This window comes from Pelodiscus sinensis, chromosome 3 (assembly GCF_049634645.1).
Source record: "Pelodiscus sinensis isolate JC-2024 chromosome 3, ASM4963464v1, whole genome shotgun sequence".
NCBI lineage: Eukaryota > Metazoa > Chordata > Testudines > Trionychidae > Pelodiscus > Pelodiscus sinensis.
In genome coordinates this window covers 199,980,596-199,996,145 of record NC_134713.1, presented here as the reverse complement: position 1 = coordinate 199,996,145, position 15,550 = coordinate 199,980,596, and the positions used below count along the sequence as shown (strand labels likewise).

At 55.7% G+C, this 15,550-nt stretch overlaps 2 protein-coding genes and 1 long non-coding RNA gene across 7 annotated transcripts in view; 1 reads left to right on the top strand and 2 right to left on the bottom strand.

Moving 5' to 3' along the window:
- Positions 1–43: 43 nt before the first annotated feature.
- Positions 44–14,376, bottom strand: LOC142828099 (neuronal PAS domain-containing protein 4-like). Of its 2 annotated transcripts, XM_075925910.1 has the most exons (9): positions 14,182–14,376; positions 9,322–9,431; positions 7,109–7,275; positions 5,976–6,115; positions 4,778–4,883; positions 3,615–3,861; positions 3,086–3,195; positions 2,324–2,465; positions 44–809 (listed from the first exon to the last, which is right to left on the bottom strand). In XM_075925910.1, the coding sequence occupies exons 2-9, from the start codon at positions 9,420–9,422 to the stop codon at positions 44–46; spliced, it is 1,779 nt and encodes a 592-aa protein (XP_075782025.1). In that variant the 5' UTR covers positions 9,423–9,431; positions 14,182–14,376. The 2 variants fall into 2 exon arrangements, with proteins under 2 accessions (XP_075782025.1, XP_075782024.1); XM_075925909.1 differs by having other exon boundaries at positions 9,322–14,322.
- On the top strand, positions 365–872 carry LOC142828100 (uncharacterized). Its single transcript, XR_012903095.1, has 2 exons — positions 365–501; positions 732–872. It is a non-coding gene; the product is annotated as an uncharacterized LOC142828100 (long non-coding RNA).
- An 85-nt stretch (positions 14,377–14,461) lies between the features above and the next one.
- Positions 14,462–15,550, bottom strand: part of KLHDC3 (kelch domain containing 3) — a 34,393-nt gene continuing 33,304 nt past the window's right edge. For all 4 annotated transcript variants that reach the window (XM_075925913.1, XM_075925911.1, XM_025177920.2 and 1 more), the window contains one exon: positions 14,462–15,336. In XM_075925913.1, the coding sequence (XP_075782028.1) occupies positions 15,270–15,336 (67 nt within the window). In that variant the 3' untranslated portion in view covers positions 14,462–15,269. The remainder of the gene's footprint in view (positions 15,337–15,550) is intronic.

Below are 15,550 nucleotides of genomic sequence, written 5' to 3'. Positions count from 1 at the left end.
GGCGGCCGAGGCTGGCGGTGAAAGCCGGCCCTGGGCCCGCCCCTCAGGCCCAGCCGCCGAACGGCCCCGCACAGGCGACCGGCGGGGGTGGGGAGCCCAGGGCCGGGGCGGGCCCCCCCTGCTCGAGCAGCGCGCCTAAGAGACTGGTCACCGCGTCCGCATCTGCCCAGGGTTGTGCTGGGGAAGCCGCGGCGCCGGCGTCGCCCCAGCCCGGCCCGGCCCACAGCGGAGCGCCCGGCGGCTCGGCGCCCGCTCGCTTTGTGTGCCGAGAGAGGCGTTCGGCCAGGGCCTGGATCTGCTCCGCCAAGACACTAATGGCCCGTCTCTCTGCCTCGGCGCACTGCAGCCCTGCACCAGGCTCCTCTGCGGGGACCGGACAAGTCTGGACCGAAGGGCTGCTCGCTGGAGAAAGGGGCACCTCTGGCGACCACAGTGCACAGGGCTGGCTGCAGGGTGACTTGTAAACACTGAAGGGACAGGACAGATTCCTCTGCCCAGCAGGTAGGATAGAGTACCCCGTCTTCTGGGAAGGTAATGCAGCTCCCACAGTGGGAGCAGGGAAGCAGGGTGTGGATGACAGTTGTACTGAAGCTGGCAATAACTCTTCCTGATAGGCATTAGGGAGCTGGCAGGGACTATAGTTGAGTGCTCCCTGGTTAGGCATTACTGTCTCCTGTGGAAAGGAATTCAGTGTTCTTGAGCATGTCTTCTGCTGTTTTTCTCGGGCATAGTGCCTTGGACTCGGGGCAGCTGCAGAGATGGCTCCATGCCATGGATTCTGGCCCTGAAGATATTGAGCTTCTTCCTCACTGTAAAAAACCAGAAAAATGTATCCGGGACTGAAGTAAGCAATAAAAGAGACCTCCCTATTAGCAAGCACCCCGAGGGGAATCAACAAGGGCCTAGGACCTTGTGGGTCAGGAGTCCTAACAACCTCTTGTTGAAGCACCAGTCACTGGGGCTGAAGAGCCTGTTCCTGCAGAGTTCTGGGAGCCCAGCATCAGCTTCCCAGCAGCTTACCCAGACAAGAGGAGCTTCCAGGGCAGGTTAATGGCCCCTGCCTTCAGAAACACTTCCCACTGGCACCACTAATATAACATATACCGTATATTCCGGCGTACAAGACGACCTCTGATGTTAAAAAACATCCCCCAAAAATCGGGGGTCGTCTTGTACGCCGGATGCCCCGCCGCTGGAGCCCCTCCGCGGCTTTGAAAGCCTCGGGGGAAGCCGGCGGCGGGGCATCCCAGGCGCGCATGGGCTGCCCCCCCGCCGGAGCCCCTCCGCGGCTTTGAAAGCCTCGGGGGAAGCCGGCGGGGGGGGGGGGGCATCCCAGGCGCGCATGGGCTGCCCCCCCGCCGGAGCCCCTCCGCGCCGCCGCGGAGGGGCTCCGGCGGGGGGGCAGCCCATGCGCGCCTGGGATGCCCCCCCGCCGGCTTCCCCCGAGGCTTTCAAAGCCGCGGAGGGGCTCCGGCGGGGGGGCAGCCCATGCGCGCCTGGGATGCCCCGCCGCCGGCTTCCCCCGAGGCTTTCAAAGCCGCGGAGGGGCTCCGGCGGGGGGGCAGCCCATGCGCGCCTGGGATGCCCCGCCGCCGGCTTCCCCCGAGGCTTTCAAAGCCGCGGAGGGGCTCCGGCGGGGGGGCAGCCCATGCGCGCCTGGGATGCCCCGCCGCCGGCTTCCCCCGAGGCTTTCAAAGCCGCGGAGGGGCTCCGGCGGGGGGGCAGCCCATGCGCGCCTGGGATGCCCCGCCGCCGGCTTCCCCCGAGGCTTTCAAAGCCGCGGAGGGGCTCCGGCGGGAGGGGGGGGGGGCAGCCCAGGCGCTCCTGGCGGCTTTGCTCCCGGTGCCTCTGGTCTGCTGGGGACCATCTCCAGCAGACCAGGGACACCGGGAGCAAAGGAGGCGGAGGGGCGCTGGGGTATAAGATGAAACCCTATCTTTTAATTAAAAAGATAGGGGGTCGTCTTATACACCCAGTCGCCCTATACACCGGAAAATACGGTACTGATTTTGGCCTGTAGAATGTTTAACCTTATTTCTGTCACACTTTCATGTTTTCCCTCCATCTATAACTCCTCTCCACACACCTGTCCTCTGCCTTGTCCCCATTATCTCACACTTCCCTCATAAAGATTACATTCATGTTATCTGGTGATTATCTTCTGTCTGACACAGTCACATTAATCTGATGTCCAGTGTTTTCGTGCCCAATCTGCCAGTTCTATCAGGCATGTTTTGGTTCTACTCTGTTCTATTAAGTGCCCAGTGCAGTGGGCTGGCAGTATCTTCTTAACGAATAGCTTAGGAAGGACAAGGCGTTGTACCTAAGGCAGAAGTAGTTGCAGGTGATGATCTCTCTCCCTCTCTCATATTCCTTTGATGCGATGATTTGCACCCATGTCCAGCTCACGTCTTTGCAAAGCAGGCGAACTACTAACTTCTGATTGCACTTCCCAGTGTCACATACTGAAATCACAAACACAGTGTGATCAGGGCTCCCTAGATGGCAGTACACAGTATCACATCCTGTTCCCCTGGCAGTGTGGCAGGCCTTATGTCATTCCCTCAGCATGATAAAGTCCATAAGCAGACCTTCTGATTATTTGAGAAGAAGCTTGGTTTGGCCCAAGAGAAAAGCCCTTACCACCATATGCATCAAATTGTGTTATACTAATGGTGGTGAAACACACAAGAGCCTAGGTACAGTGATGACAGGTACAGTGCAAACAAACACATTATATGAGCAGAGCAAGCTGCTGGCCCAGTACTCAATGACTTTACAGTAATTAGGCCTTTCATCTGTGACCACTTTTCCCGTTTCCAGCCACTCCCCAGGTGCCTGCTCCTTCCTTAGCTCATTTCTGGTACGAATCACAGAAGTAGTAATTTTTGAAGAGGGTTTGCTGGCAGAGAGCAAGGGCCTTACTGACAGGTTCAGAGTGCTCCATACGTAACTGGAGGCGCTTGGAAGATTAGATCAGTGTTAGTTGTAACATAAAAGGGTTAACTTCTGCTTTTCAGAACCTGCTAAAGAATCTCTCATCATCCCCACCTCCATATGTGCATCCCAGGAGCTTGGCACTCACTTAGGCTCTCATGTTGGGCAGCTGCTGCTGCAGCATCTTCAGGGTGTAGAAGGCTGTACCAAGACTGACCGATCAGCTCCTCTCTCTGATAGCCAAGATGATAAATGACACTGGGGAAGAACACAAAGGAGTAGCAGTCGAGTCAACACACACACATTTCTTGGAGATGCTTCTCATTTGGGGAAGGGACAGGTAAAGAGTGTTGGCAAAGAGGACAGGCTCTCTGATATGAGGATAAAGGGAATGGTGGGGAAAACTTGACCACATTTAGAAGTTTTGGGGCACACAGAGGCATTTATTCCTTTTCTTGTTTCTGGTGACAGGAGGAGAAGAGGCTTCCAGGGATATGGGGTGTCCATCACTGCAATGTGTGCGTGTCTGTTTGGTGGGCTGGGAGTGTGCATCCCTGGGAGACCTGACTCCAGAGAATGGATTGTGGCTGGAGTACTCTGGAGTGAAACTACAATCTGAATTCTCTTGTTCTCCTGGGGATTCAGTCAAGACCATCGTAAGAGCAACCACCTCTTACCTCTCTGTGACATCAGTGACCTTCATGTCCAGTGTGTGCTGGCTCTGGAATGGAGCACCATAAGAAATGCCATCTCCATAGTTCGACAGTTGCATGATGGGAGTGCAGAAGCCAATGAACGTTAAGATGGAGGACGAGGTCATCCCATTCAGAGTGACGAATCGGCCCCGCACAGCCACAGCCCGATTTCCTCCATATCTCACTCGAAAAGACCTGGATGTGCGCATTTCACTGACAAACACAATTTCTGCAGCAACAAAAAGTCATTGTGTAAATTGTCAGCATCTTCTACCTAGAAAGTGAGCAGCTGCTAGATAGGTAGGACAAACTGCTTGATATATACCTTACTGACTTTGCAAAGGCGGGGAGCTTGGAGCTGAAACCCTGCCAACCCTTCCTGGAGAAGTGGGGCACAAGAGACTGAATCAGGTGCAATCCTAGCACATAGCGATGTGCAGTCTAGATGTACTGCCTTGGTCAGTACTCTAATCCAGGGCCCATCCCGTAAGACATGCTTTCTGTCCTCTCCCTCCTTAGGCAGGAATGTGAGCTATGCATTCAGCCTCACCTCCATGTGAAAGCAGTTCAGAAATGGCACTGACCGCAGGGATCATCTAGGAGTCTCTTGGGCATTTCCCAGAGACTCAGTCAACCACGAAATACCCCCACAAGAGCCTTGAAATCGCGCACAAGGCTCTGCGAATGGGAGCTGTGCTTGCACTGTGGGATAAGTAACCAGAAGGCAGTGCAGTTGAAGTGGCTCAGAGCAGCCCTAATGTGTGCACATTGTGAAAGGGCAAGGATTTTAAAAACCATGTAACATGGCTAGACACACTAAGCCACATGGATTCTGGTTCGAGAATGGACAGACCCCGTATTCTTGGGAGATAAAATATACTGGCACCTCAGATAGGTGCCTGCCACCTTCACTCCAGCACCTCCAAGCCTGGGTGACAATCATTTGGATTGATTTATTTTTCTAAAGACTGTCTTTCAGAAGGGTTTTTTGGTTTTGTTTTTTGCATAGGTCAGAGCACGGGCTGGTGCATAGAGTAATTCCCCATCACATGGCCCTTTGTACACTCCCGTCTCGAACTCCATGAATAACTCAGCCGTCCCCCCCATGCCATGTATATCCTGTTTTGAGTCCTGCTTTGCCTTACCAGTGCCTGGATGCTCCTGAGCAGAGCGTAGCTTCTCTTGCACAGCCTTGTGTGCTGAGCCATCTAGGAGGTCAAAGATTGAGTCTCCATGGGCTAGCAGCTCCAGCTAATAAGAGAGGACGAAAAGAGACTTTAGTAGTACAGACACAGACTGGTGCCCTGGGTACTTATTTATGTACCACAACATCTAATACCACAGTCACAGCCAAGATTAGAACTCTAGAGCTCCCATTTCCTAGGCCTGTGCCACTAGACCATGGGCAGAGCAGTTTTGAACGTTCCCTGTAAAAAGTGGACAGAGGAGCAGAGATCTCAGGAAGAAGCTACTTCAAGACTTCATGTGTGAGAGAATGAGCGCATGGGGCTGACTTTCAGCAGCAGTAATGGTTTCATGTTAACAGTGCCCCAATGCATGTGCTACGAAGCACATTTCTATTAAAAACAAAAACAGGTTCCTCCAGCCAACACAAGTAGGAGTCAGCTGCAGCTGACCTTGAGAAATGGAGCAGGGGAAAGGGATGGGTTGAATATTCTTTTTGATAATGAGAGATGAGTGAATGACTGCTGAGTTCATGTACACAGCCTTTCATTTATTCATTCCTTACCCCACCTGACTCTCCTTCACTCTCCCACTCCCAGGATTAAATCCAGGGAACCATGCATAGACCAGCCCAAATAGATCAGCTGGATGTATCAAGACAGCCAGGGAGCAGCTGAGGAGCAGTTACCACACCTGTGGAGCAGATGAAGCTGCTGCCTCAACACATGACACTGATAAGCAAAAATGCTTGCTGCCAAAGTCCTTGGCTTCAGCCACTGGCAGCTTACAAGGATGATGGGGATGGAGGATGGGGCAGGCAAAAGAGCCCAGATGGAGAGATTCCAGGTGCAGAAGGGGCTGCCTAGCACCCGTAACTATGTGGATGTCAATGTCAGCATAACTGTGCTGTTAGCCAGTTAGCACAGATCATCACTGGGCCTGGCCTAGGTTCCATCTCCAGCCTTATCCACCTAAGCCAGCCCCTGAACAAAAGCCATGCCAACTGTTGTGTCCTGGTACGTAATGTGGTACTGAACATAAACAGTAACAGCCACCCCTACCCACACTCTGTGCCTCTGCAGAGGACTTGCTGACCAGCCACTGGGGAGTGAGAACAGAGAGAACTGATGCCTTATACCTGCAACAACCCGAGCTTACCACAGAGAAGCCCAGGAGATGGGCCACGTTCTCAGAGATGTAGGCCAGTTTGCCTTCTGCAGAGAGAGCCATGATGAATCCTGGCAATGAGGACAGCAGCTCCAGATGTGGTACTGTGGCAGCAGCACATTCAGAGGAGTCTGCAAAACCAAAAGAGAAGCACCGAGCTTTGACAGCAGCTCCTGAGTGGGAGGGGTAGACAAATCAAGGCTGTGTCTACATTGGCATCCCTTTCCGGAAAAGGGATGCTAATGAGACACTTCGGAATTGCAAATCCGCGGGGGATTTAAATATCCCCCACGGCATTTGCATTTACATGGCTGCCGCTTTTTTCTGGCTCGGGGTTTTTGCCAGAGAAAAGCGCCAGTGTAGACGCGATTTTCCGGAAAATAAGCCCTTTTCCAGGAGATCCCTTATTCCTACTTTCATACAGTTAGACACAGTCCCTGCCCTGAAGACACCAAGAATGGGTGTAACACACACAAGGAAGGACAGTTGACAAGGGGAAGTACTGCTGATGGTGTGACTGTCCTGAGGGTCTTCCACTTTCCATGGGAGGCTGCTCTCAGTAGCTAGACCCCTCAGGCTGCAGAAACCTTTCCTGACATTTTATTCCATTGACCCTGGTGGCACCCCTTACACTACCCTTCCATGAGATTTGCAACCTTTCAGTACTTGTGGCTGTTGCACCCTGGCTTTGTCACACGTGTCTGAGGAAAGCCAGCCTCACATCAAAGGAACCGTTCAGGCAATGAGCGTGCTATTCCTGGTATAGTCACGCCACTGCCAGAGGTATTGCCATTTTGCTTGCTCTGCAATGTGATGATGACTCTGCAAATGCAGCCCTTGGGAAGGAAGAGATGGGAACCAAACAGCAGTTTGATAAGGTGCACGCCATGGTTCATGGGAGCAATCTCCATGTCCAGAGTGTGGGGTGGGGAGCAGCTATTATACACTGTATAGCTCTCCCTACCTGAAGCAGGTGTAACCCCTAGGTGTGTGGGTCACACAGGTATGAGACCTAATCAAGTGGGAAGTTCTGGGAGCTAGAGATCAGCTCTGCAGCCAGCTGGGAGTGCAGGAACTATTTCTGCCTGGCTGTGAATAGGAGAGCTGCAGGGTTGGATATTTACCTGCAGGGAAGAGTTGTGCCCCACGGATGTGGAGACAGACCAAAGCCATGGTCTGGAGGTATGAGAGCTGCTCCTTCTCCTGTGCTGAGATGGGCAGCAGGGAGCGCAGGGCCTGCAGTTCCGCATTGATCTGATCCCGACGAGCCTTGGAGGCTCCCTTTGTCGACCTGGGGGATGAGAAAGGGGGTCATTCATTTGTTTCCCAGAGTAGATGTTACCCCACCTGAAGAGGAAAATTGCAGCTCTTTCCATTCTGTGACATCCATTAAAAAGCCACCAAGTGATGGGAAAATCTGCCTCCTGTTGGGCTTAGACATCCCACCCCCCAGATGAGACGCACAATGACACAGTCTGAGTATTTGATATGCACACATGCCAGGGAACTCTAAGCCATGGTTCCCATGACAACCATAAGCAGTCACTCAGGGCAGATAACGTGCCAAAGCGTCAAGCTGAGGAAGGAATCCCTTCTGTGGCAAACAACTGTCCCCTCAGATCCTGGCTTCTACCAGCTCAGCACCGATGATTCACCAGCTCGGATTTTTTCCATGTAATGTAGAGCAAATGACCAATGTGGACTACAGCAAATACCACGGATGACACCCAGCCAGAGCACAACCCCCTTAACCCACCACCTTCCCTCCAGGTGAGCACTGCCACAAGTGGCCAGGAGGGGGCACTCCAGCCACAGGCAGCTCTGGAAGCACAGGGAAGCTCCAAATGGGAACAAGGCGCAGGGAGAGCCATGGCACCAGGCTGGGGCATGGCTTGAGTCACCAACCCAAGGAAACAAGGGCTCAGAGGCAAGGGTGCTGAACCAGGACAAGCAGGAAAGGCAGCAGCCGTTCAGTGAGACCTTCCTGCAGGTTCCCTGCTCTCTGGGCACACACGGCTGCCTACACTGCTGGCATAGCACACGTCCCTAGGCATGAATTTATCTTCCTGCCTAGCTTTGGGCTCCAGCCATAACACCACATCCCTCTTGGACCAGCCTGTGGCAGTCATCCACACAGCACGCATACCTTGCTGCACACTTCACCTCTTCCTCAGCTCTGCGGAGCTCTGCTACTGCACAGAAAGCAATTGCTTTACAAAAACATTTGAATAGTCGGAGCCCTAAAACCATTATGAGCTGGCATGAACCATTAACCCCCATTCACTGGGCCCAGTATAATCAAAGGGTGCTCAGTGCAGGCCAGTCCCCCTTCCGACTCACTGCCCTTGGAGAGAAGGGCTAAATCTAATCTATGGTGGAAAATGTTTGCTGGAATTACTGTTTCCAGCAAAGTGACCTAATTTCTACTGGCAAAGGGCTTTTGCCACATAGCTTAGTCCAGTTCACCCAGTGAAGCGAACTCTCCCAGTCAAAGGAGTTTATGCCACTGTGTTGCACCAGGGCTTTGCCCAGCATAGAAATGCTACCACCAAAAAACCCACCTCCAACCACCACTGGTGCACCAGCCAAAGCCCCTACTGTAATCCTGTCCTAAGAAGAGTGTGGGTCAGAGCAAGTCTGCTTAAAGAGAGCTCTCAGGCCAAACCTGTCTGGCCACAGTGGGACAATACAATTGGCACAATATCTGGGAGAAGCAAGTGGGAGATTGCAGGGCAGGAGGGACACAGTTCCCTAGACACAGTGAGGTTAGCTTTGGTTTTAGGGACACAAATAGAGCCACGTGCTGCCACAGGATCTGTGTATTGTGAATGGTTCAGTAGTTCTGCCCTTTCCATTGGGTATGACAGAAGAGAGAAAGATCCAGCTACAACCTGGGGAAAGAGCCCAAGCTGTGAAACCTTCCCTAGAGAGACTCTAAAGGTGCGGGGGACAGACCAGGCACAAGAACGAATTCCTCTTAACCCACAGAGAGCCAAGCTCTCTCCACCCCATGACTCCTACTTGCCTCTACAGACCTCTCACTATCCATTCCGGCTCCTCCTTTGCCCACCTGCCAACACCCTTGTTCTCTGCCTCACAGATACCCTCCGAGCCTCATTTCAGAGCCCCAAACTCCCTCCAGCCCTTCACTCGTGTTCCCCTGGCTCACCTGTAGGGCTAAGGGAGCAGAGCAGGCCAGGAGGGAACTGGCCAAGGGTGATGCCCTTCAAGGCTAGAGCATCAGAGAGTGCAGAAAAGAGCGCTAGCCTCCGGACCTGCAGCATGTAAGGGGGCAGCATGTCCAGCCTGGGAAAGGAGAGAAGAGGGAGTCTCTAACCTGAATGGCTTTGGAGCGCTGGGCTCCATTCCACTCCTCCCTCGGGGGTGACTTATTTCCTTCCTCAGCGGCCTGCTGCAGTGGTCACAGAAGACGGTCATAGTCCTGGTCTGCATGAAGACATGGTCACATCAGAGGGGCAGGGCTGGGGAGCAACCTGATCCCTCTGGAAAACAGGACTGGGGAGAGCCACGGAGGTGATGCTGTTGGGGCAAAGGAGCCGCCATTTCTCGGAGGGCATGGAAGGGTCTAACAGCAGGAGACACCCCCATGGAAGCTGCCCCAGAGTGGGTTCTGCTCTCAGGGCGTCACTGACACACCAGCTCCCCACTGGGTGGAGAGGGAGGCCTAGACTGGCCCGGTCCCATGGGATGCGGCGAGGCAGAGCCTTGGCACACTGAACTGGGATTCAGAGCCCTACTCATGGGATGGCCGAGTCTGGCAAAGCCCCTCTTACCTCCTTCCCCTCTGGCTCAGTCTGAACCCGCTGACCCCCTCCTGCACTGACCCTCCTTTTGTAGCCCCCCTCCTGGGGCGAATGGGGGCCCGAGCCAGGCCACAGAGGATAAAATTACCTCTTGTGACGCAATTCTAAACAGCTCTGGGCTATTTTTAGAAAGCAGGCTTCTAAAAATAACCCTCCACAGCCTGGCTGCAATCTGATAGGGGAAGTAATAAAAGGAAGCCTGGCTCTTTAAAACAAACCTGTCAGCTCAGCAGGCGAGGGGGGGCTGGGGTGCAGGATGAAGGCATGGGGGGGGGGGGCTGTCTGCCCAGTCATCTCCCTCAGCTGGATACACCCTATGGAAGGGCCAGTGTCAATGCAGCCCAACACACTTCGCTGGCACCCCAGAAAATGTGGGCTTTCTGCAAAATGTGAGCTACACAGTAAGCCTGGGGGTCACTGTGGGAGCAGACCCGGCCCTGCCAGCTGCTGCCTCCTGCATGGGGTTTAATCCGTCTGTGTCTTGCTGTTCCCAGCGTCGGGTAGCCTGGTCTGCAGTGCCAGGCTGGCCCCTTTCTCCCTGTGTGGATAGATTTTCTCAGTGGCTCCCGCTAGGGAACCAGCAGCAGCTGCATCTTCCCTGCTGGAGAATTGGCATCTGTGAGGGGGGGAGGCCCTCCTGCTGGCCCCTACTGCCATTGGGGGGTGGCAGTCACCATCTGCCCACTGATACCAACTGTCCCCCTCCCCGCCCCACAGCAGTCACCCTGAGCAACAGCTGCCCAAACAGCTCGGAAATGTTGCCGGAGCCTTGGCTGCCTAATGCCAGCTTTGCTCTGGGACACCGCAGGAGGCAGAAGAATCAGGCCCCAGGGCACCCAGTGGCCGGTGCTAGCAGAAAGCGACACGTGAAGGCACCACTCCAGACCAGTTTGGGGCAGAGAACGAAGGGGATGAATGTTCGGCACATGGCTCCCCGGCCTCCTGCCCACACTCAGCCCTGCCCCTGCAGGATGCTTGCAAAGGGCCCGGACCCATAGTCCAGCCCCGTGGGAGATTCGAGTTAGCGATGGAGCCCGACAGTCCATCCCCGCCTGCAGAGAAGGGGCACCGGAGCCTAAGAGATGACGTTGATCAGAGCAGGTTAAAGACGGTAATTGCCGGCACCGTTGCCAGCCCCAGTCCTCCCACAGCTCTTGATCACGTAATTGCGAGGCTGGGCCTGCCCACCTCGCGCGTGGCCACCTCGCTAGCAGGACGCAGCAGCACCATGCCAGCGTGTCGGACACGCAGTGTCAGTTGTCACGGCAAGAGGAAGGACTTGAGCAGTAATCTGGCCAGGACACCCAAGCTAACGCTGCCGTCAGTGTCAGGGCCTCATTTCTCACTAGGTGCGTGCAGGGTCTCAGCTTTGTATTGCATAGGAAAGACAGCACCCCTGCCCCTTCTGGGGCCCTGGCTTCAGGCGTCTTGGAGGCCCCATCCCCTGGATTGTCCCTCGGCCTCCCATGCCTGTCCCAAACCAGCCTTACTGTACTGAGTGGGGGAGAGCTGGTCAGTGCAGTTGGGAAGCACCGACATTCACTGGGCCTTAGCCCACGGGCCCCTTCGGAAGCCAGCACTAACCGCTGGTTTTAGGCCAGTCTGGTGCTGGCATTTTTGAAGTGCCTGTTGCCATGGCACCCACCATAGCTTAGAGATCTATTACCTGGAGTCATCTCTGGAGCAAGCTGGGGGGTGAAATGGAGCCAGGTGGGGGAAGGAAAATGGGCCTGCAAGAGGGGGAGTCCAGGAAGGCTGATGGCGGGGCTCTCACACACACCGGTACAGTGAACCCAAATTCCACAGCAATTAGCTATTGCCATGAGCTACCCCACTTAAAATCGCCATTCCTGCAATGCCAGCTGGGGGGAGGTTTCCCTGGGCACTAGAGGTGACCAGCTCCCCTCCCCAGCCCTGTCCCACTGTTTGAGGCACTTGGCTCTGAGCCTCCTTCCCCGCAGCGCCCAGAAGAGCAACCATCGGGCCAGTTCCACAGGCTCATCTCCCCAGCTGTGCACATTTGCTGCGCTCTTCTCCAGGCAGCCCTACCTCTGGGCTGCCCTGTGCCCTGGCTTCAAGCCAGCCCCCTGGTCTGGCTCCCTTGCCCCAGGGAGCAGCACCTGGAGCACGTGCTGGAACTCAGTTGACTCCTCAAGGAGGAGCTGGGGAATGGGTGCAGGCAGGTTCTGGCAGGGCGGGGGGATGGGGACCCCATGAAATGCAAGGGGCGGGGAACCCCTCTCCCAGCTGCCGGCTCAGGCTCGCGGCAGCCTCAGGCAGACCGCTCGGCTGTGGTTCCAGCTCCGGTCCCTCGGGAGCGTCTCTGCAACTGACAGGGCCAGAAACTTCTGTTTAAAATGGAAACATTCTGGAGACCAAAACAGGAAGTCCAGCCCTGTGGTATTCCAGCCCTGGCATCCAGGAACAGAGCTGTTAGTGCTCTGCTCCCAGCTCACACTACTTGGAGCAGGCATTAAAGGGGAACAGTGGGGGCAGAGCCGGGTTGCTCCGACCATGTAAGTGTTACGGCTCAGTGCAGTCAGGCAGCTTAATGTTAGGGTCTCCTGCAAGGGGTCCCTCCTTTCCTGCGGTTGATTTCACAGCTCACTAGCAGCAAGTCTATGTCAAGTTTAAAGGATGCCTGCTCTTCTGTGACATCGTTCCTAGTTACACCCCCTCCCCTGACCAGTTCCTCCCTCTCCTTGGCATCTAGGGCCCTCAGGTGACTCAGCACAGCCCCACTGCGTGTCACATCTGCTGGAAAGCCAGCCTCCCTGCCTCACTCCCAGACCACACAGCCCCAGTGCATCTGGCAGCAGCTGCAACACCAGGCTGCAGCCAGCTAGCCCTCGTGCCGGAGACTCCACCACACCCGTGACTCCAGCTGACTGTATGGGCAGATGCAGAATGCACCTGCAGAGGAGCAGCAAACTGGCCAGAGAGCAGATGAGAGAGGAAACAAAGTGAACAGGAGAAAGGAGAGCCCCCCCCCCAAGCGTTCCCACCACACCACCCTGTATTTCACTGGTTGGGCAAGATGCTTTGAGACACCAGGCTCCACCCTCCCCTTCTGTGCCATAGAGAATTCATCATCTACGCCAACCCTCTACTTCCCACCCGGCTTGTAGTCAGTTGCTTTAGTCCTGCATCCTGCTCCCCACCACTATCCTCGCCCTACCCCAAATCTGCCCAGCATTAAAGCCAGCTGGGTCAGGGAGCCGTGTCTCCGTGAGGGGGAACGGCTGGCTCACGGCATTTCATCCTGCAGAGCGCCTGGCCCAGCCCTGTCCTTATACCAGCAGCTGGGCTCCAGCACCCAGCTTCGTTCACACGTGGCCTGACAGGGCCGTTATAGGTTTCAGGACCAGAAGAGAATCTCTAGGATCTTGTGTATCACGCAGGCAATCTGACGGCCAGAAACCCTGCCAGTGACACCTGCCACAAGCCCACTAGCATGTGCTTGAGTCTGGGTGAGACTTGCTGCCAGACCTCACCTCACCATTTAAAACCAGCAAGTGATGGAGAACAGAGAGGAGCCTCGCTGAGCCGCCCAATCATGCCTCCAAGCCCAGCAGCAGCCCTTTCCCCACAGTGTGCTCCCTCCCAGATGAGAGCTGCCGTGGAGCCAGGGTGCTCTGCAGGAAGAAATGCCATGAGCCAGTCTCCTGGACAGATCCTCCCCCGAGAGCTGGAAATCTCAGCCAGGCTGCTGCTGCACTGCCTTCCCGGCTGCAGCCCAACCTCTCCAGCCCAGCTAACGGGACTGCTTCCTTCTGTCGCTCACAGGTCCCTGAGGCACCCTCAAGGCAGCTTTCTCCTTCACGTTTTCGTTTCCGTAAGGCTTCAGTGCAGTGACAGAAGTAGGAAGAGCAGCTTCTCCTCCCTCGTAACCGCCACCCCCACTTTCACTCACGTGCTGCTAGCATCAGCAGCACCCCCAGGGACTCCTCCCTGGCCCCACTGCCCGTGGCGACCCTGTCAGCTTGTGACCTCAGCCAGACCCCCCCAGTTCAGTCTCCACACCCAGCACAGTGACTCCCTTCGGGGAGCCATGGCCAGCCCGTCTTGATCACGGACATTTTCTTCATCCTTCTCCTGAGTCCACAGACGTCTCGTCCCCAACACAGCCCCTGTGAGCCATGGCCTCACCCACCTCTGCTGCTACCCTCCTGCCTTCCCTGTGACACCTACTTTCTCTAGGGCAGCCTAAGACCCCAGGATGCTGTGGCTGCTACCTGCGCCTTCTCATGTACACACAGAAGCAGCCCTCCTGTCATCAAAGCCTCCCCCTCAGCCCCCCAACACAGCAGGAGACAGTGCAAAATCGCTTGAAAGCCCACATCTCCCTCGGCCACCTCTTCTCTGCCCCTCACCGCTAGGGGATGGCTTTCTCTCCAGCCCCGGCTATGGGGACCAGTTCCTTCTTCGAGTCTCCCCTGAACACCTTACACACTCTTCACTGATCAGCAGCCTCTCTAAGGCAGAGTGTTCTCTGGCCTCAAAGGCCTTTAGACCAAGATTCTCTGGCATACAGGGTCCTCTCTCACACTGTGGCCAGCTAAGGAGTTACCTCCCCTGCCCAGGGCCTGCACCTCTGCAGTCCCCTCCTCAGGCAGTGGTTCGGCCCAGACGTAGCAGACAAGGCAGGGTGGGCCCGTTTTAAATATTTATAGAAATCAAAGCAGCTGTTTTACACCTGGTGCTGGGCAGTGGCTCTGCAGCCCCTGGGCCAGCTCCTCTCCCATCAGGCACGGATCAGTCTGTTCCACTCAGTCTTGTATGCAAATAGAAAAAGCAGAGACGCCCCAGCGTGGCGGGGATCTTCATGCTCAGCACCCTTCCTCCAGCGGAGACACTGGCACCAGCCACCGCATGACGCTGCTCGACACGCAGCTGTAGGTCCCAGGTGTCTCCCTGGGAAGGATGGAGCCTGCCACGTTTGGGAGTGTGCAGGGCCAGGCCCACACAGCAGCAGGGGCTGTCGAGGGTTAAGCAGGAGAAGCTGGCCTAGAAACAGTTCAGTCACGGGGCTCCGAGTGGCAGGGCAAAGAGGACAGTAGAGCCATGCAGAGTTTGTACTGCTCCAGCTAGTGATCCTGGGGAGGCAAAGCACACGCTGCCCCTGCAGCAGCGAGCATTGAGCATGTCAGTCCGGCGGGGCTGCACGGGGGGTGAGCTAGACACACAGGCTGCTGTTGCCAGGAATGAGCGCAGGAACAATTGGCTTCTTCCTCCAAGGTGCCACACAGACCTGTGCCAGGCCCTGCCAGGGACAAAAGGTCAGAGCCGGATGGTGAGGGCCCAAGGAGGCAGATGCCAAGAACAACAGATCCTTTTGGGGGAGAACGTGGAGCCCTTCTCTGGAGAGGCTAAAAATCCATGCACAGACATTGAGATGGCAGCTCAGTCTGCAAGGCAGGGCAGAGGGCAAGGACGGACAGAGGGGGACCGGGCGGCAGGATTATCCGTGGGAGGAAAGGATTGGGCGGCTGATGTTGCTGTTTGTCGTCATTGCTGTAAGCTCCCATCTGCAAAAAACAACAGAGGCCTTAGAAAGAGACAGACAAAGGTTTCCAGCTTCCCCTGCAGGTGCCAGCCTCTCCCCGCACCAGGCCAGCGTCCTGGGCACTGCCTGCCCCCCTTGGTTTGGCCCTGGTGGAGCAGAAGCAGATACATACAATAGCAAGAGACCCAAGACAGCTGCACTGTTGGCCTGCAGGTAGCAAGGCAGTTTCCTCCAGC

Excerpts from the sequence above, each read along its gene's own strand:
- LOC142828099 (XM_075925909.1), bottom strand. The coding sequence starts at position 9,437 with ATGCAGACCAGGACTATGACCGTCTTCTGTGACCACTGCAGCAGGCCG. Across the intron at positions 6,116-7,108 it reads GGCACAACTCTTCCCTGCAG|ACTCCTCTGAATGTGCTGCT; the intron begins GTAAATATCCAA and ends TTGGTTTTGCAG. Across the intron at positions 2,466-3,085 it reads TGCCCAACATGAGAGCCTAA|TATGTGACACTGGGAAGTGC; the intron begins GTGAGTGCCAAG and ends TTGTGATTTCAG.